Source organism: Canis lupus, chromosome 16, assembly GCF_048164855.1.
Source record: "Canis lupus baileyi chromosome 16, mCanLup2.hap1, whole genome shotgun sequence".
In the NCBI taxonomy this organism is placed as follows: domain Eukaryota; kingdom Metazoa; phylum Chordata; class Mammalia; order Carnivora; family Canidae; genus Canis; species Canis lupus.
The window spans coordinates 56,060,764-56,080,428 of NC_132853.1; the positions used below are offsets into that span (position 1 = coordinate 56,060,764).

Sequence of the window (19,665 nt, forward strand, 5' to 3'; positions counted from 1 at the left end):
CCGGGGGCGGGGCCGCTGGGGCCCGGGGCTCGGCGAGCCCGTCCGGCTCGCCCTTTATGTAAATAGCGGCGGCTCCGCCCCCTGCTCGCCGCGCCGGAGGTGAGCAGGAAGGAGTCTGCCGCCCAGCAGCCCGTGGCCCGGCTGCGGAGTGAGCGGAGCCGGCGGCGGGGGCCGTGGAACGCCGAGGCCTCGGGCGGGGGCCGGCCTGGGGCTCCAGGTGAGGCGCGGGCCCGGAAACACCGAGCCGGGTCCGCCCCCTCGGAGCGCCCTCCGCTCGGGGCGGGAAGGCGGGAGAGGGCCGGGACCCCTGCTTTCCCCGGGCGGGGCGGGGAGGGCTGTGCCCGGGTCGGCGCGCGCGTCGCCCTGGATCCCGGGGCTCCGTTCGTCCCGGCGAAAGACACCTGTAGGAAGTGCGGCTGGGAACTTTTCCCTGCCTGATCCGTCCGCGTTTACGGAATTCGAGCTCCAGGTTTGCCTAGTACTGTTGGTTTGGGGAAACGGGGAAACAAGTGCCCGGCCTGGCTGAGTGCAGGAGGTCACCGCGGGCGGGGGTGGGATCCCGGGACCTTGGGCCCACGTGCAGGGCGCCTGGCCCGAGTGGCTGGCGACGCGCGGCTCAGGTAGCCGGCTCTCCGCGAGCGGCGGCCGCAGCGCGTTACCTCGCCGGCTTAGAGCCTGCCCCTGCCATCTGGGCCCGCTCCCTGCCGGCCCTTTGTGCCTCCTAATCCCCGGACGCAGGAAGCCCGCGGGAGGGACTTCGGTCTCTGGGCCTTTCTCCGCCTGTGGCGGCCTTGGACACCTTTAAGGGAAGGCATCGAGATCCGGTGTGTTTTCCACGACGCCGGGGGTGGGGTTGCGCTGTGATACGATGGGACTTGGTGAGAAGGGGAAAATATCGTCTTGCTGAACTAAGTGTGCAACGCTTGCTCCTGGTTTGCCCTCGCCGGGCAGTTTGTAGGCGCGCTGAGCTTTAGCTGTGGGGGGACCTGACTGTAACCAGGAGAACCGCGGTGTGGCGGCCTCGGGCTCTCACCTGAGACAAGGTGAACTCTGGGTGAGGGGGCAGGGCTTAGACTCCGTGCCCCTTCCCCTGGGGATCCATGTGCCAGATGCGGGGCGTCTTAATGTGGGCTCTGGGGATCCTCTGCAGAGTTTACAACTCAAAGTCCTCTGTCAGGCTGCAGAGGGGATTGCCAGCTGGGAGCTGAGCTGGGTGGGATGATACTGTTAGGGAGACAAAAGCCCCAGGTGGGAAGAACAGAGCAGCGGTAGGAATAGCTGTGGCCTAGCCCCGGGGGAAGCCAGGGTCAGAAGGGCTTTTGAGGGAGACAGTCTGTGTCTTCCAGAGCTGAAGCATGGGAAGGGTCCCGGGAGAGATGGTCCTACTTGTCTTATGCACCGAGCACTCAGATTTGGTTTTCTTTTTCTTTCTTTTATGATGGGGTTATTTATGGATTTGAGAGAGAGAGAGAGAGAGAGAGTGGGCATGAGCAGGAGTGGGAGGGGCAGAGGAAGAGAAATCCTCAAGCAGACTCACTGCTGGGTGCAGAGCCTGACCCTGAGCTCCATCCTAGGACCCTGAGATCATGACCTGAGCCAAAATCAAGTGTCTGACGCTCAACCGACTGAGTCACTCAGGCACCCCAGATTTGGTTTTCTTCTTTTTTTAAAATGTTATTTATTTATTCATGAGAGACACACAGAGAAAGGCAGAGAAGCAGGTGCCTCACGAGGAGCCCAATGTGGGACTCCATCCCAGGACCCCGGGATCACGACCTGAGCCAAAGGCAGATGCTCAACCACTGAGCCATCCAGGCATCCCATGAGCCACCCAGGTATCCCCAGATTTGGTGTTCTTAAGTGGTCTGCCCACAGTGTTCACTGGTGGCAGTCAAAAGGCAAACCTAGCTCTGGGGGCTCTGACCGCTACTACTCCTCTTCTCCAAAGTTAGAGGTCAATCTCTGCGGGGCCCACTGGACAGTGTTTCCAGTGTCTGAGGCCAGTCTCCTATCCCTACTCTTCCTTAAGTCAATGGAGTGCCTCTTTGGTGGCCGAATAATATAATTTTAATTACTTAATAATTTAGCACTTAGCAACTTTTAAAATAGTTTCGTTAAAAGAAGAAGAGGGGGGATGCCTAGGTAGCTCAGCAGTTGGACGTCTCTCTGCCTTTGGCTCAGGGCCTGATCCCGGGTCTGGGGATTGAGTCCCCACATCGGGTTCCCTGTGAGGAGCCTGCTTCTCCCTCTATGTCTCTGCTTCTCCTCTGTGTCTCTCAAAAAAAAGAAGAAGAAGAAGAAGAAGAAAAAGGCCCATAATTCCAACTGACTTGTTGGTTTAGAAAATTAAAAAGGTGATAAGCACCCATAGTGGGGAAAGTGAAATGTTTTAGAAAGTATAGAGGTAAGACTCCCTCTCGCCCCTCAGACTTTTTCCTCAAACATGGTGTTCTTCAGTTTTTTAGTGTCTTTCCAGATATCAGGTGTAGTTTTCAATTATGCCTTGCTGATTTCTTGCTGCATAACCTTGGCTCAGTCACCTAATCATGCGAAGCCTCAGCGAGCCTTGTTGATAGGAGAATGAAAAAATGTCATGAACACGCGTGGCCTGGCATAGAGCAGGCATTGGGGTGGGTGAGCTGCCTAACGTGCTCCATAAAGCATAAAAAGTGTCATTTGTGGGCCCGTGGGCAGACACCTGAATCTTTTGGACATGCTTGCTGGGTCATCAGGGAATTTGGCTTCTTTGTCCAGAAGTTAGCCTAGAGGTCCTGATTTTTGAAAGCCTCTGGAGGTCAGACCTTTTAAAATGTGAATATTGTTCCTTGAAACTAGGGAGGCAGAGGTAGAGGACAGTGGCCTCTTGCAGCCTCACTTTTGTTCCCTTGGCCCTTGGTACTTGCCTTGTTCCTTGGCGGAGCCAGGAGTGAGTCCTGATGGCCAGACCCCAGCTGGGGGCCTTTTCTGGGAAGAAGGGGGTGTACAATCTAATCCGCTCAGCTTTTTGCTCAGCAGAGGGCTTGGCTGTATACATTCTGTACCCTGTTGGGGGTGGAGGGGATCACATTCTTGTGCTGCTCTGCTACCATTAAGGAGCTTTTCTGGGAACTCCATAGTGCTTTCTTTAAACCTTTTTTAGGGAAGAGGTGTCCTCCCCTGACAGGACTTCCTGGCCCCAGGCACCTGTGTCCCCTCCCCACCCCCCCACCCCAGGGAAGTGGTACAAGGAGCTGGAAATTCCGGAGCCTCTACCATCAGTCTGTGACCCCTTGTCTACCCACTGGAGACATTGAGCATCCCGGGCAAGAGTCTCCAGGAGCACTGTGGGGTTTCCTAAAGGATTCCTCAACTTTCTAGAAGCGTCAGGGGCAGCTATCAAGACACCTGAGTGGAGGCCCAAGGGGCCCATTGCCCCCACTGCTGGGCTGGCTGCTTTGAGCAGCGCTGGCTGCCTGGACTCCCTTATCCTGAGTACTCAGCTCAGAGAAGGCTTCTTATCTCACTCAGGCGCTATCACTCTCAGGGCTCCTCCTGGGTTGAGGCATGCCAGGTCTGTTTGGCAGCTGTTTTCCCCTACCTAGGAGCAGTTTTCAGGGAGAAGCTGGGTATGGGGCAGGAGAGGGGCGTCCCCCAGTGGGGCCATGGGTACTGCTGGCTCTTCTTCTGCCTTGGCTCCCGGTTCCCCGGGACACCCTCCCCTCCCAGTGCCTTGGCACCACAGGGCCTTGCCCAACTCCCTTTGAGGTGACCTTCTCTCCTCGCCCTGCCTCTCAGAGGAAACTGGTACTTTAAAGAGTCACCCTGCTCCTTCCCCTTCCCAGGAACCACAGTGAATTCTTGAGCTAGGAGAGGCTCCTCAGGGCGTGGGGACAGGGAAGCTGCTAGGTACCTGACTCTACCCCTAAGGAATTCAGCAGAGACTAGAGTCTTCTCTCAAGACACCTGACTCAGTGTTCCCAGGGTTTGTTGAGAGGGACACCTGGGCACAGGACTATTTGACTCTAGTCAATAATATTATTCTTGGATCCTTCTTGCTGAGGAGCAGGGTGTCCAGGAGCCTTGGTCTGAGGCAAGGCCCACAGAGGTATCCCCAGCAGGATGCCAGGCATGATGTCTCCATGACCTGGCCTTGGCCGGAGACTTGAGAATGGGGAGTGAGGAAGTTCCCTGAGCAGCCCCAGCCCGGGGCTCCTCGGGGGTCAGTGGTTCCCAACTAGAGAAGACCTTTACCTCCTTGATCTCTATTCAGTCCTTGCTGTTCACTCATTCGTGCGATAAGTATCTACTGGTGCCTCCATATGCCCAGCGAGGTTTAGGCAAAATCCTTACACGAAGCTGAGCTCTGTCACCCCAGGACTCACATTCTAAAGAGTGGGGAGCGTGAGTAACAGGAAATAAGCGGAAGTAATAAAATCAAAGTGTTAAAAGGTGATTCGAGGTGCACAGAATAAAAACAAAGTAGGGGCTGGGGACCCTGGGGTGGGGAGCAGTTTGCAGCTTGAGAAGGGTGGCCTCAAGGAGAAGGCTGCATCTGAGTACGGACGTGCAGGAAGTGACGGGGTTCCTCAACGGACACGAGTGTGTCTCATGTGTCAGGGTATTAACTGCTGTGGGTACAACCATGGACAGGACAGGTACTCCCCCTTTCCCCTGCCCCCGCCCCTCCAAACTGACATCTTTTGGAAGTTCCTTGGGTCAGGTGTTCAGGTGTTGAGCCAAGTAAGAGGCCATGGAATGGGCCTGATAGGATAGGCCAGGCCACCCACCACTCCCACCCCAGGCAAGTTATCCAACCTCCTCCCCAGAATGACTTTGCTCTTTGGACTTGGCCATATCCAGTCTGTCACTTGCCTGGAGAGTCTGAAGTTGGGCTGCAGAAAGGGGACTGAGGCCCCCAGAATGGAGATGTGTTCAGGGAATGCATGCATGTCTCCTCCCCTCCCTGCCCCTCCCCTCCAGCCTCTGGGGCCTTGGGAGGAAATCCTGCAGTAGGGTCCTCCCAGGGTTGTGGGGCTGGCTTGTGGCTCCTTAGGATGGGGGCCTCTGGTCTGGGCCCAGCCGGGGAGGGTGAAGTCAGCCTCTGGCTGCTGACCCAGGTTGTCCCATCCAGGCCACTGCTGGCCAGCCCCTTTGTCCTGGGAGAGAGGCCTGCACTGGGCAGAGGGCTCTGCAATCAGCTTGGAGTTCAGATTGGGGCTCAGACTCTGAACAGCTTGGGTTTGGTAGCTCTCTGAATTGGTTATTTCATAAGTAATAAAACTACATGAGATGCTGTGGGGAAAGTGCTTCAGGTGGCATCTGGTCACAGTTTGGTCTCAATCCTTTTTATTACCTAACGACAGCAGGGACAACCCTCTGGTTCCTGCCCCCTCTCTGGGTGTTTCTTGTGGTCCCACCTCCCACCCAGCTCCACGCCCTCTTAGCCAGTTTGGTTGCTAAGCAGCTGGCCTGGGCCCTGTCCCCTGCCTCTGGGAGATTGGGTTCGCCGGGATCACACGGGCGCTTGCAAAGCAACCTCGAGCATCATGAGTTGGCACAGACAGATACCAGAGGGGTCCACGGCTGCCCCCACCCTTGAGAGCCCAGCCCCATTGCTCCCCTCCTCTGGAGGTTCAGGGGTGAACTCAAACCCCTCAGACGGAAGGACACAGCCACACACAGGCCTCACACAGGATGTTGGGAAGGGAGGGCAGCCTCTGCAGCAGCAGGGGGCTGTGGGGAGCACAAACAGGGGAGAGGAGAGGACAGCTTGGGACTCTGGTTCACGCTGTTTATGCTCCTGGAGATCGGGACTCCAGCTAGGTGCTGTGTGGTAGGGCCCAAGATGCCTAGAGCCCTGCCACTAAGCATAGCTTCTCTGGGAAGATCAACAGGGCTGACTGGGTTATTGAGCAGCATTCTCGGTGGCTGGCCCATCACACACCTCCAGGACAGACATCACACACCTCCAGGACAGACGGGCTCAGCACGGCCGAGCCTCTGTGTCAGGGACAAACAGTATCTGTGTGGGATGAGCAGCCCGGGCTGGGACCCCGCCTTTGTCCTCCCCACAGCACCATCAGATCTGCTTCTCAGAGAAGAAAGAGAGCCAAGTCAGGTGTCCACCTCTACTGGTCTCTTTACTGAGGTCCTAAGATGCAGGGGGGCAGGGCCTATGCACGTCTCTGGAGGTGGGATCTGCACAGAGGGATGGGAAGGGAAGCCAGGGCATGAATTTGTCAACCAGGCAGCTCTCCTGTTCTTTTCCAGGGCGGGCATCAGGGTGTGGGGAGACCAGTCTCAGCCCGTGGCATGAGAGTTTTGGGTGGTGGCTGGTGGCAGTGTTGGGTGATGGGTGCAGAAAGGGGGGGGGGGGTCAGATGCCTCCAGGGAACGCACAGGCTAGTTTCACACTCAAGGCACAGACCTGTGTGGAAGATCAGTAAGAATCAGCTCCTACCTCCGCCCCTGCCCACACACATCCACACAGATCAGCCGTTGGTCAGCAAGTCTCACGTGCCCACACCCAAGGGAACAGAGGGCAGAGCAGGGAGGGCTGCTCGGAGTTTGGTCCTGTCAAGGATGGAGGGTGTGGTGGGCAGGAGCTTGAGACTGACGTCGAGCCATCTTTAGGAGTTCAGGGGATGAAGCTGTTTCTTCCAAGGAAGCCCCCTCTTGGGGGACATGCTCTGGCCAGGTGACTTGCTCTGGCCAGATGGCCTGCCCAGTGCAGGAAGCCAGAACCCCCCAGAGCCTCTTAGACCTCTCCAGTGACTTTGCCTCAGACTCTCCTTGGCATCCCCCCAGGCATGGCCTGTAAAGTAGTAGTGTCCTTTACGCCCAGGTCCTGGGACCCTGATGCCCGAGGTCATGCAGCTGGTCTCCCCACCTGTGTCTTTCCTCCCTCTGCGCCCTTTTGGTGTCCAGGGGGCAGGCTTTTCTCCTGTTCAGGTTAACATGGCTGGAGAGGAACCCAGTCCCCAGGAGAGCAGAAGGGATGCCACCGCCAGGACCGCCTCCCCTGAGCATGGGGCCACTGTCATACCTGGCCGCTGCCTATGCCTTCACCCCCTCTCCCATGCGATCCTCTTATCTACCCGCCTGAGAGGCAGATAAACCAAAAGAAGAAAAAAAATCTCTACTAATCCCATAACCCTGCCAGTGTGGTGTCTACTTATGTAAATATTTTTAATAGAGTGTCGCTGACTTCAGGATCCATCGTCTTCTGCCCTTCTAATGACTACGCCTTCGATCATAACACTGAGCTCCCTTCCCCTGCTCCCTGTTGTTGGCCACTTGGGTTGCTTCTGATTTTCCCTGATAGCCTGGTGACCTGCACAACAAGGCGGGGGAGAACATTCCAGGAGCTAGATGGGTGCTGTTGTCTGCAGTGGTTTCAGTATAAGGTGTGGTCAAGCCCTGAGGGAAGAGGGGGAGAGTGGTCAGGCTAGGTTCAGAAAGAGATTGCTTTCTAGAAGACGATTTTTGATGGTATTGCATGAAGGGCAAGAAGGTTATTTCAGATAAAAATGCAGAGACCGGAGTAGAAGGGGCCTGGGGTGGGGACTGAGCAGATGGGCCGGCCAACACCCGGCCAAGCAGACAGGGGACATGGGGTGGGGGAAGGGAGGGCAGACTAAGGCAGGCCCTGCCCAGGACTGTTGGGGGAATGAGGGGGGTGCTCCCAGTGGACCCGGGCTGAAGCTGTCTGCTGTGGCCCGACAGGCCGCCCTTTCTGGCCCATTCCGTCTCTCCTGTTGCCTGCACTGGGCCCCTGTGCTTGCCTTCGTCCTGCTGGAAGACGCAAGCTTGTTCCGTTTCCCCTGCCACGCCCTGCCCCTGAATCTTAGCGCCTGACCACTTCCTATCATTCAGGTGTGGGTGGAGACATTTCTGCCCGTGTTCATTCATTCAGCAGGGGTGCCTCAGTGAGAAAGACGGCAACGGTCCCGAGTAAGACTGAGAAGGCTCATCCTTGGGAAGGGTTGCACGGGTAACTGTGACCAAGTGCTAAGGAGCAAAGCAAAGCTGGGAAGTAGTTCCGAAAGAGGAGGTCCGAGAAGGGACATTTGAGTAGAGGTGGGTGAGAGAGTGCAGGTGGGGACCTGGAGGAAAAGCATCCCAGGCAAAGGACCAGCAAGCCCGCGGACCCAGGACCCAGACGCGGGAATGTTCACCAAGACCATCCAACCACACCCTGGCCTCCTCTTTCATTTCCTTGCTGGCCCTGCTGTCTCTCTGAAACCATCGCGCTGACTGATCTGTGTCCTCGTGAGTCATCACGCACCCCCTTGCAAAGATGCCAGCTTGGTGAAAGAAAGGATCTTGTCTTTCTCCACCGTTGTGTCCCCGGTCCTAGGACAGCGCCTACTCCACGCTGGGCACCTGGCGTCGCTCCCACTCCTGCCAGCAGACCGGGGCATCGCCCTTTACAGACGAGCTCGCTGGGCCTCTGGGAGCTACCTTGGGAGGCCCCCCGGCTTGGAGGAGCTGGGCTGTGGTGGCTGAGCCCAGGCTCTTTCCCTTACGACCCCCGCGCCTCATTTCCTACCTTCAGGGGTGGGTTGAGTAGGTAGGATCTATTCCATACCAGGAAGCTCCACGTCTGGGTTCCTGAAGCTTCTCTGTAGGACTCCCTTACCTGGGGTCATTGGAGCTAAGGGTTTGCCTAGAGGTGAGTGTAGCCACTCCCAGACCTGTTCCCCTTCAAGAAGGGGTGGCACTTTTTGCACCTCGACCTGGGCAGTTATTTCGGCGTTGGGAGCAACACCGAGGGGTTGGTGGGGGTGAGGAACCAATGCTGTGGTTTCCTCACCCCGTGGCCGTGAGGTCCCCATCTCCTGTGGAGGAAGTGGCACTTTGCCAGCACCGCGCCGACAGAGGCTGGACCCCAGGCCCCGAGCTGCTCGGTCGACGCTGCGCTGAAGGCCTGTGGGAGCCTGTGTGCCCACGTGTGCCCCAGCCCGCGCCTTTTATTTGCAGGGGTGTGATTAGGCACCCTCCGTCCTGTCCTGGCCATCCTTCCCTGCCGCCCAGAGTCCTTAGATCTGGAGTTCACCAGACCTGGGGGCGAATCCAAGTTCTGCTGGTTTCTCCTCAGTGACCTTGGACGAGTTACCCAGCCTCTGTGGTCTTCATTTCCTTGTCTGCCAAGTGGAGATATTCCACTCAACTTCCAGGGAGGCTCGTGGAGGGTGAACAAACATCCGGGACGGGGTTTAGGTGTACCTTGTACAGGAGTGGGAAGGAGGAGGGGTCAGGATGTGTCCCGACATGCCGCTGTGCCTACTCCCGAGTGGTGGGATTTAGGGAGGATTTTCTCCTCAGGATTGTTTTTTCTTTCTTTCTTTCTTTCTTTCTTTCTTTCTTTCTTTCTTTCTTTCTTGTTTTGTTTTGTTTTGTTTTGTTTTGTTTTGTTTTGTTTTGTTTTTACAGTGAGCAGAGATTACTCCAGCAAAATGTTTTAAAAGTAGTAAACATAACACGTAGGGGTCTGGTATAGTGCCTGGGATGCAGCAGATGCTCTGAGGGGCATGTGGGTGGATGGAGTGCCTCCCTTCTCCCACCCATCTCCACATCCGGTCTGCCTCCCGCCTGCCTGCAGCTCCTCCCCCGGGGCTATGCCCGTGTGGGTCCTTGGCAAGGATGGCCCTGTGCCCACTTGTCCCCACCCCACAGCCTGTGGGGAGGGTCCTTCAGGGGAGAGCCCAGATCACCCTCTCCTGGGAATCTGCAGGCCCCTCTGCTCCTCCAGGGCACCACTCCCAGTTTCCTCTGACTTCTGACCCAGTGACCTAGGCCCAGGAAGGGAGAGTGGACGCCCCCGGAGCCCGGCCCGGGAGCGGAGCCGATTTATGAGCTTGGGCCTGTGCTGCCCTCCCCCACAGCTGGAATGTGAGCCATGGCTCAGCTGTTTGTCTGGGAGCCCCAGGTCACTGCGGCAGGCCCAGGGGGTGTTTTCACTCACAGTCCGCCAGAGCCTCCAGGACTTTCCTGGGTTTCCTTCCCTGACCCGCTTCAGGACCTCGGGTCAGGTGGGCACCTAGGAGTTTCCCGACTACCTGCCATTCCTTTTAGGGAAGTGCCCCCCCGCCCCCGATCTGCTCTGGCTCCCCCAAAATGTGAAGGCACAAATCTCTTGCATCCCCCCTCCTGCAAGTGGGGGTTCTTTTCAGTGCCCCCAGAAGGTGATGGCACTCTGAGGGCCAGTCTCCACCTGTTCTAGCAGAGATGGTATCCGGATTGCCCCAGCATATGTGTCTCTGCCAAGTGGGGTCACCCCTCCCAGCATGGCCAGCCCTTGGTCACTCTGCCAGAGACCATCACCACCATGGCCCCCCTTCTGCCATCCACATGCCTTAGAGGGAGCCCCCAAGTCTTAGACCACACAGAGTCCTTTCATATGCAGAGCACTGGCCTGATGGCTAATTTTTGTCACTTCACAAGAAGCCAGAAACTGAAGGGCATCTTTCAGGTCTCAGATATATTCTTCTCCCATCGGACATCCAGCACGTCTGGACCAGGTGCTTCCCCAAATCCGCACCCTGGCCTGGTGCCTCCCTAGCAGGGCGCTCTGCCCTTGCCCACAGGAAGTTCCTCTGGGGCTGGGACCAGGTCTTTTTAGTCTCTTTATAGTGTCTGGCTAGGCCTGAGCGCCTGTGTTCCTGAGGGCAGGCCTTGGTGTCCTATAGTCAGTGGGAGGCTGTACTGTTGGAAGCCGGAAACTGAAGTGAAGATGATCCTCCTCCCTTCCCCCAAGGATGATCCAGAAATAGTTCCCCTTGGATTGGGAAAGCTTTCTACATTCATATGGTTTGGACGGATAGGTTTTGGGCCTTGAGCTGATTTCTTTATTGGGAGCAGATTTCTTCTCTCAATAAGGCTCCACTTAGGCCCACGAGAAAGGGAGTCTCTAAAGTGCGCCCCATCAGAGCCCGGGGGAGCGGGGACCAGAATAGACAGAGAAGGGCAGGGGCCACCCAGGGCCAGAGCTGCAGCTCCAGAAAGCCCAGCAGCCTCATGGGGTGAACCCAGTGCCAGCGTAGGCCCTGGCGTGGGGTGGCATGGGCCAGCACCCCCTGGCCCTGCACCCTGCTCCTCGCCCGCTCAGGCTCCTGACAGCCGTGGTGGGAGCGCCCTCCCCGCAGTCAGCAGGAAGAATGGGCCTGGGTGTGCTGACCCCAGAGACCAGGCCTCGCCCCCTCCCCCGTCGGGGCTCTGGTCTGGGAGCCCCGGTGGACTCCCGGGTGGAGGCTTTGTATCTCTACCTCCCAACCAGTCTGGGGAAAGAGACTTGTGAAGTTTCCCTTTCTGTTTAGCCGGGGTTTTAGGGTTTTTCAGAAAACAGGTTAACAATTAAGCTCATTAACCTCGGGGCCTCCGTTCCTATAAAGCCAGGTGAAATGGCTTCCTCCCCCAGCTTCTCCCGCTGGCTTTATAAGGCCACGGGGGCCTGGAACAAGGCTTAGAGCTTCCGCCAGCCCTGGGCCTGCAGGTACAGAAGTCCCTGGGTTCCTCCTCACCTGTACTTGGCAGATGGAGCGAGGGTGCGCAGGAGGGTGGGCGGGGACGCCGCGAGGGCCTGGGCCAGGACCAGCCACTGCTGGACCTGGGGAGAGCGGCTGGACAGGTGCCTGGGAGCCAGCGTGGGTGCTGGGGGGCTGCACCCGCCTGGCGCTGGCGGTCCGCGACTTCTCCTCTTTCTCCAGGGGGCTCCACACTCAGCACCATGCGGCGGTTCCTGAGGCCAGGGCATGACCCTGCGCGGGAGAGGCTCAAGCGGGACCTCTTCCAGTTTAACAAGGTAAGAGGGGCCGCACTGTGTCGTCCACCCTCCGCGGGCCGGGGCTCTCCGGTGGCCGTCACCTGGGTTAAACTACCGACTTGGCGCTGCCGGCCCTGCCTCCCGGCCCTTGACTTTGGAATTTGGGTCTGGTTGGCGAGCTTTCTCAGGAAGGCAGCAGGAGCTCCAGGCGTCAGGACTCCCTCTCGCGAGTCTCCCTGGCTGTGTGACCCCTGCAAAAAACACTCCCTCTTCCAGCCTCAGTTTCCCCACTTGTAAAATAAGGCTGGCACAGCCTACCTCCTCACAGGGCCATGGAGGAGGCTCAGGGGCAGGAGAGGTGAAAGGGGGCCGACCCCTGCCAGGGGTAGCAACGTTCCAGTGATGCCAGGTCCCTGGGGCAGTGGCCACTGTTCCCTTGCTCCCCACATTGCCCCCACAGGAGAACGCAGTTTTCCCTCCAGTCAGAACGCACTGATTCCTGTGGCATCCTTGCAGCAGGCTCTAGGCCCGGCTGAGTGGGTCAGTGTGCCAAGGGTGGCATTTGGCTACCCTAGCCCCAAACCTGTTCCTCAGGCTCCTGAAGCCAGAGCAACCTGTCACCCAAGATCACAGAGAGGGTCCCAGAAGCGCCACAGAACTTCCTCACAGTGGTGCCCTTCTGGTGCCCGAGAAGGCCAGAGCTGGCCTGTAAACAGGAGAAGCACAATGTGGTTTATTAGGTCTGCAGCCACCTAGCAATCTGCTGCCGTTTCGGGGGTAATTAGCCTCTCACGTTTGCTTTGATCTAGGCCCATGGCCTGCATGCCCTAGCTTCCTCCTGCCCCAGAAGGTGGACTGCAGGAAATGGAGCATCATGATGCTCTGCTCCTCGGGCCTGGGGCCCCCTCCGGGACATGCTGATGGACAGGGCTTCAAATCCAGCTTGGCCACTTAGAAGTTGGGTGACCCTGTGCCCGTCACCCCCAACATAGGCTCGTTCTGAGGGTTGTATGGAGTTAGCTGATTTGTTGTCCAGGAGCTCTAGCTGCTGTTCTCAGGAGCTGCCTCCCAGGGAGAGACAGTTCCAGGGGCTTGTCTGAGGTGGGTGGGGGTGCCCTGCCATTTTCTTGACCTGTGGCAGGTGTGGTGATGGAGATTTGCTGAGGCCACTCACCTGTGGGACAAGGGCTTCCCTGAATGAGCACCTCTTTCAACTGGCAGAAGGAAGCTGTGGGCCTCGGGAAATGGGGTACAGGTGTTGGGAATGGGAGATCTCAAAGTCCCTGGGTGCCTGACACCCTTGGTTCCAAGGGAAGTGACCCGTGGGTGCCGGTCTCAGAGCCTCAGCACCCACCTGGGGACTTAGGTGACCCCCGTGTGCCTCCGTTGCACCTGATGACACCGAGATATCTCACACCCCAAAAAGATCACCAATTCTAGTAGAAACCGGATAGACAGGCTCAGCAGAGGGAGGAACCCCTGCCCCAAGTTCCAGCTGTGCAGTGGGGTGGGGTGGGGCAGAGGAATCCTTTCTCCCCCCTAACCATGCCTCACAACCGGAGGCCCCCAAACCTGGCTGCCCCACCCCCAGGGCTGGCTGGGGAGAGGAGGAGGGGAGGCTCCTGAAATTCCTTCCTCTTTCCATTCACTTGCTAGAAACCTGCATTAAGCATCTATTGCAAAGACAGCCGGGGCCTGGGGCTGTGGGATCGCGATAAGATCTTTGCCCTCCAGGCATTTTATAGCCTGGAAGGAGGGAAGGGACTGTTGGTCTGAAATGCCACTTCCTGGGAATAGAAAGGAGGAAGGGGACAGGGAAAGGGAGGTGGGCCTGCTTGGTCTCATCTAAACACTGAGTGAATGTGCAGCCTGCAGGGTTGGGATTGAAAGATGAGGCCCGAAACCTGGGTGGTCCCACCCATGCCAACTCCTCCCCCACCCCAGGCTTCCCTGGAACCTGGGAGTCTGGGGCCTGACACACTATAGCTGTGGTGGCTTTTGAGCAGGGGAGTAAGCAATCCCATTTAGTTTGGAAAAGAACTTTTTTTTTTTTTTTTTTTTTTAAGGGGAGGATTGCAACGATGGGACAAGGCCTATCCCGGGGCAGTAGGGTGGGGTGCAGGGCTTGAATAGAACAGGGCTTCTCAACCTTTTCACTGTTGACATTTGGGGCTGGCCCTGTGGTGAGGATGTTTAGCAGCATCCCTGACCCTGCCTCCCCAACATGTCCAACTAGAAATGTTTCCAAATGCTGCCCACTGGCCCCTGGCTGAGGACCACACTGGATTAAAGAACTATTTAGGGCGTATGGCCTGGTGCTAGATGGGGATGTAGGAGTAAGGGGGCAGGGAAGGGAGATAGTTGTCCAGCACGACTGGGGAAGTGGGGGGCTCCATCCGGAGCAGGTAATGGTGCCACGCCCTGGGAAGCAGGGAAACCCAAGGAGAGGTGAGGAGCAGGTGAACGGGAAAGTGATCCACTTGATTTGGACAGAACAGCAACAATGATGATCATTTATCAAGAGGCAGTTTGGCCCAGGAGTTGGTTAGTGGTGCCAAGCCCAGGACTGCCAAGGTTCACCAGCGAGGTGACCTTAGGCAAGTCACACATTTCCATAAGATGATACGAGCTACCCCAGAGAGTTGGTGAGAGGATCACGTGAGTTAAGGTCTAAGTTGAAAGTCAGTGCATGGCTGGTGGCCACAGATTCAGAGCACAGCTCTGTGGGCCTCAAATTTGAGTTTGGAGAACCTTGGAACCCTTGGTCCTCGCAGACTGTGGGATATTCAGAGCTGGAGCTCTGAGCCTCTGCTTGCCCGTCTATAGGTGTCATTCACACAGAGGTGAAGGGCAGCCCTCTGAAGGGTGCCCACAGCTGGTGAAGCAAGAGGTGTCCAGGCCGAACCTGTGGTACCTGGGAAGGAGCTGAGTGTGTAGACATATTCTCTGAACCCCCCACCAAACAGCAAAGGGGCCAGATGGTCCCGTGGTTAGGGATAGGGACACAGGAGCTAGATGCCAGCTCTGTGGCTTTCTCACTGAGTAACCACAAACACGTTACTGAACCTCTCCACTCCTCAGTTGCCTCATCTGTGAAGTGGGCATCCTAATAGTATCGATGTCCAGGTGGGTGTGCTAGGCAAAACTAAATTTGAATGGCACCTGGCACACACACACAGTTGGTGCCTCACCTTGTCCCCATGGCGCCTCACGCCCAGGTGGTGTTCCCATTCTGCAGGTGGGAAAACTGAGGTCCCTGAGGCTTGCACAGCCTGAGCATATGGTGGCTGGAACAGGGTCTTCCGGTCGCGTCTGAGGGTGGTAACCTCAACCCCCGAGCCTCAGTGTCTTTGCCTGTGAACTAGTCTTCTGAGCCAGTGAAAACCAGATGAGGGGCCTGTGGAACCCACTGGCCATCTCAGTGGAGAGGGAGTGATTTCAAGGGGACAGAAACTCCTGCCACAGTAAAGCTCCTTCCTTGGAAATCCCTTGCGGCTGCTCCCTCCCTGGTGAAACCAGCCAGTTGATAAGGTCCCTGGCCCTTCCTGTCTGGCCTGCCCACGTTCCCCACCCCCCCAAGCCCCGAGCAAACAGTGTGTTCCTGACTGGCCACCCCTATCCAGGACCAGGTTGTTTTGTCTTGGCTTTTTTGTGGCTGGGCCCCTGGTGTCAGGTGACGGGCACACAGTGAGGGCCAGGTTGCTGCCACCACCAGGAATCTGAGCTGACTACACCCAGTATAGGGCAGTGCCACCCGGCCTAGCGGCTGGGCGTGGCCCCTCTGGCCCCAGGCAGCCCGCCTTCCAGCCCCCCAACGAAGGCTAGGGACTCCTCAGCCCTGGATCTTGGCCGGCATCCTCCCTCCCTGAGAGCAGGGTGAAGGGCCCCCACTGTCTCTGACCAAACAACCTTTGCTCTCTCCCTTCCGAGAACCTGAAATGGGGTCCAGGAACCAGCGTGAGACAGACAGGGCTTTCTTTCCCACACCAGGCTAATGTTGCAGTTTGGCGGCTCCTATAAATCTCTCCTTTCTCAGTTCCTGTCAAAAGCGTTCATTGTTCTCTCCTCCCTTGGCAGAGGTCACCTGGGCCAGGTAACAGGGTGGGGGCAGGGCCAGGGATGCTGGATGCTGAGCTCTGGAGGTAGGGGAGGTTGGTCCCAGTGGTTGGTTGTCAGGCCTTGGGCAACCTCCTAGCTTGACTCTGAGCTGGAGGCTCTGCTGTCCTAGGCTGAGCCCCCGTCCCACCCCCTGTCCTGGGTGGAGCCATGATTCTGGGCTGCTGTGTGCCTGGGAAGTTCCATAGCAGGCGCCCCCGGGGGCACTTCTTGTGCCCCACATGGACCTCAGACTGCAGTCGGAGGCCAAGTCTTTAGAGGCTGTTAGAAGCTGTGGGATGGGACAGCCAAGGAATGGGGAGGGCGTCTGAGGTTGGGGGAACAGCCGAAGCACAGAACAGAGGTGCCTTGCAGAACCTTCCCGCTTCCTCAGGCTGCTCTGGGTTTCTAGCTCTGCCCTGTTGACCACTGTCCTCTTCCCAAATCCAAATCCCTTCCTGTTCCCAGCCGACCCCCGAGCCTCTCACAACTGGCCTGGGGCCCTCACACCTCAGCCTGCAGGGAGGTTTGTGGCCTCCTATTGGATTATAATTGCCTCGTTTGAGGATTTGTGAGCGTTATTTGCATGTCCACCTCCCCTTCCCACCCTTCCCTAGACTTGGGGGATCCCCTGTTCTCACACTAATTACATTTGTACCCGCTCTGTGGGCTCCTGGCTGGGTAAGGGCACCATGACATTTTCTCTCATTTCATTCTTGAGGGAGCCATGGTCCCCTGGAGAGATGCCCTGAGGAGTCCAAGGGAATGATGGAGAACTTGAGAAGGCAGGCTGCATGGGGCAAGGCCTGTGTGCTCCGAGGGGTGAGCTGAGCATTCCAGCCACCGTCTGGTGGTCTTCTGGAAGGTCACATTCAAGCTGAGGGTGGCCCTGCTCAGTGCCGTCCTTGGTATTATCCCATTGATCAGATGTGAAAGGAGCTCACTCAAATCCGAAAGCATTTTATTTTATTTCATTTCGTTTCATTTCATGTCTTTTTTTTTTTTTTTAAGATTTTGTTTATTTATTTATTTATTTATTTTTTTTTAAGATTTTGTTTATTCATGAGAGATACAGAGGCAGAGATACAGGCAGAGGGAGAAACAGGCTCCCTTTGGGGAGCCTGATGTGGGACTCGATCTCAGGACCCTGGAATCATGACCCAAGCCAAAGGCAGATACTCCACCACTAAGCCACCCAGGAGCACCCCCCCCCCCCCAGTGTATTTTACACTTAGAGCATATTTCAATTCAGACACAAAATTTTCTCTGGGGCTACGTAATCTGTAGTTTGAAAGGTGTGTAGCTGAGAAGGGATATTCATAGCCTGGCCTGCCAGCCCCCTGTTCCTTTGGAACTCAAGAGCATACCTGGAAGGTCTTCCAGTGACAGAACAGAGCCCTCATTCTTAAATTTAAATTAAAATTTCTGGTCCTTGGTGGCACCAGCTACATTGCAAGTGCTTGATATCTCTGTACCGCTCATGGCTGTCACACTGAGGAACCCAGGGCATGCGGCTCCTTCCCGCAGGACCTTTTCCCCAGATGCCTCCAAATTCCAGAGGCTTTGGCCCTGTGCTGCTGCTGACCGGGATGATAGGAAAATGCTACCGTCCCAGGAACCTTTTCTCCGGCCCTGGCTACTGACTTCCTGAGGCCCCAGCAACCTGAGGCTGGCTGACGCCTACCAGGAGCCCTGGAGGAGCTGGTCCCCGCACACACCATCACGTGTCCTGCCCTCCTTTTCCTGGGAAGTGTTTACATTCCAGACACTGTGCTATCTCCCCAAGGCTTTTCCAGGCACTGCATTTTTTACATAGCTGAACAGGGACCTGGTCTGGCCAGGGGGGCTCCTGCAGGTCACTTGTGCTCTCCAGGCTCTCCCTTCCAGGTATAGCCATTTGTAGGGCAGACTAGCTCCTGGCAAAGAGCTGGGTTGGGGGGGCTTATACCTATGTGTCCCCAGAATAGCATTCTTTGGAGCTCTCTTCTCTGGCTGAACCCACCTCAGGACCTCCTTCCGTGAACCACTAGACTGGACAGGACAGGCTAGCTGCCAGCAGTTGGGTTTGTTAAAGGGACAGCCAAGGTAAGCCCAGAGGAGAGCCCTGAGCCTAAGGAGAGGTGCTTCATTGGTGCAATCTTTTTCTGCCTGGAGAGTCTACATTGCTTTAAAAAAAAAAAAAAAAAAAATGTAAACCAGCAGGCTGGCATCTTTTGCCCTGCTGTGATCTAGCTCTACAGGTTCGGTATCCCCTGGGGTGGGTGGTAGGGGGCGGGGAGCACTGATTAAGAAACAACCAAAAACCTTCCCAGAGATGGTTTATCAATTCAAGTCTGTAGTGTTTACTTCCATACCTTTTAAGCCTGTAATTCCACCACTGGGACATCTGCCTAAGGAAATACTGAGTTGTAGGCAAAGATAGGAGTCCAAGGAAGGTCATCGGTGCAATTGGCAATTGTAAACCCTGTAGAAACAGAAAATGTTCACCAACAAAAGCCTGGCAAGTTTGGGTGCCTTGACACAGAGAACATTTCTTAGCTGATTATTTTCTTTAAAGATTTATTTATTTTTTAATATCCATTTAAGATTTTTTATTTATTTCTTTATGAGAGAGAGAGAGAGAGAGAGAGAAAGCAGAGACACAGGCAGAGAGAGAAGCAGGCTCCACACAGGGAGCCTGATGCGGGACTCGATCCTGGGACTCCAGGATCACGCCCTGGGCCGAAGGCAGGCGTGCTAAACCGCTGAGCCACTCAGGGATCCCCAAAAGATTTATTTATTTTAAAAAAATAGATTTGAGAGGGTGAGAGAGAGCACGCATGCACCCTCACACACATGGGGGGGTTGGGGGGCAAAGGCATAGGGAGAGAATCCCACGCTGACTCCCCTCTGAGTGCAGAGCCCGACGTGGGGTTCAGTCTCACAATCCTGAGATCATGACCTGAGCTGAAATTATCAATTTATGCTTAACCAACTGAGCCACCGGGGAACCCCTCCTTAGCCATTTTAAAGTCACTTTAGTACTTTGGACAACTTGGGCTGGCTGCAGGTGGGCAAACAGGCTACAAAGCTATGTGTGTATGCACATAGCCGTGTGGCATGACCTCAGGTCTCTGTTACGTGTAGGCACACAAGTATACAATCAGAACACGAGAAAGACTGACACACCAAGATGTTAGCAAGGATCACGCTAGTTGTGGGAGTACAGGTGATTTTTGTTTTGTTTTTCAAACTCTTTCATATGTTCCAAGTTTTCTATAATGTGTATTACTTCTGTAATAAGAAATAAGCAGAGGCTCGCCTGAGTGGCTCAGCGGTTGAGCATCTGCCTTCGGCTCAGGGCATGATCCCGGGATCCAGGATCGAGTCCCACATCAGGCTCCCAGCAAAGAGCCTGCTTCTCCCTCTGCCTGTGTCTCTACCTCTCTCTCTGTGTGTCTCTCATGAATGAATGAATGGATAAATAAATAAATAAGAAAGAAATTAGAGAAATGTGTGTCTGGAACAAAACTCCAGAAGCTTCTCTGGAAAAATAGCGGACAACTCGCCGTAACAAAGGCACAGATATTCAGAGCTGGAGGAGCCTTGGACAGCTCAGAACCGGGAGAGGCTGCTGCAGGTTCTGTCCAGCCTCAAGGGACTGGCCCAGAGCTGTGGTACATCCAGGCTTCTTGAGCCATCTGGTCCTCCACTGTGCCAGCCCCCCAAAGCTTCCTTTGCCCCTGCACCCTCGCAGGAGGACTGGGTCGGTCACCCATAGTGTGGATGGTAGAGTTCCTGGAGAGCATCAAGTGGCCAATGTAGTGTCAAGGGAGAACGTGCTCCCA

At 56.1% G+C, this 19,665-nt stretch overlaps 1 protein-coding gene across 4 annotated transcripts in view; it reads left to right on the top strand.

The window, feature by feature from the left end:
- Positions 1–61: 61 nt before the first annotated feature.
- The window catches only part of LLGL2 (LLGL scribble cell polarity complex component 2), a 33,103-nt gene continuing 13,499 nt past the window's right edge, over positions 62–19,665 (top strand). For 2 of the 4 annotated variants that reach the window (XM_072781559.1, XM_072781562.1), the window contains exons 1-2: positions 62–217; positions 11,688–11,782. In XM_072781559.1, coding sequence (XP_072637660.1) covers positions 11,708–11,782 — 75 coding nt within the window. In that variant the 5' untranslated portion in view covers positions 62–217; positions 11,688–11,707. Of the gene's footprint in view, positions 218–326; positions 470–11,359; positions 11,474–11,687; positions 11,783–19,665 lie in introns of those variants that run through there. The other 2 variants (XM_072781560.1, XM_072781561.1) reach the window with 2 other exon arrangements.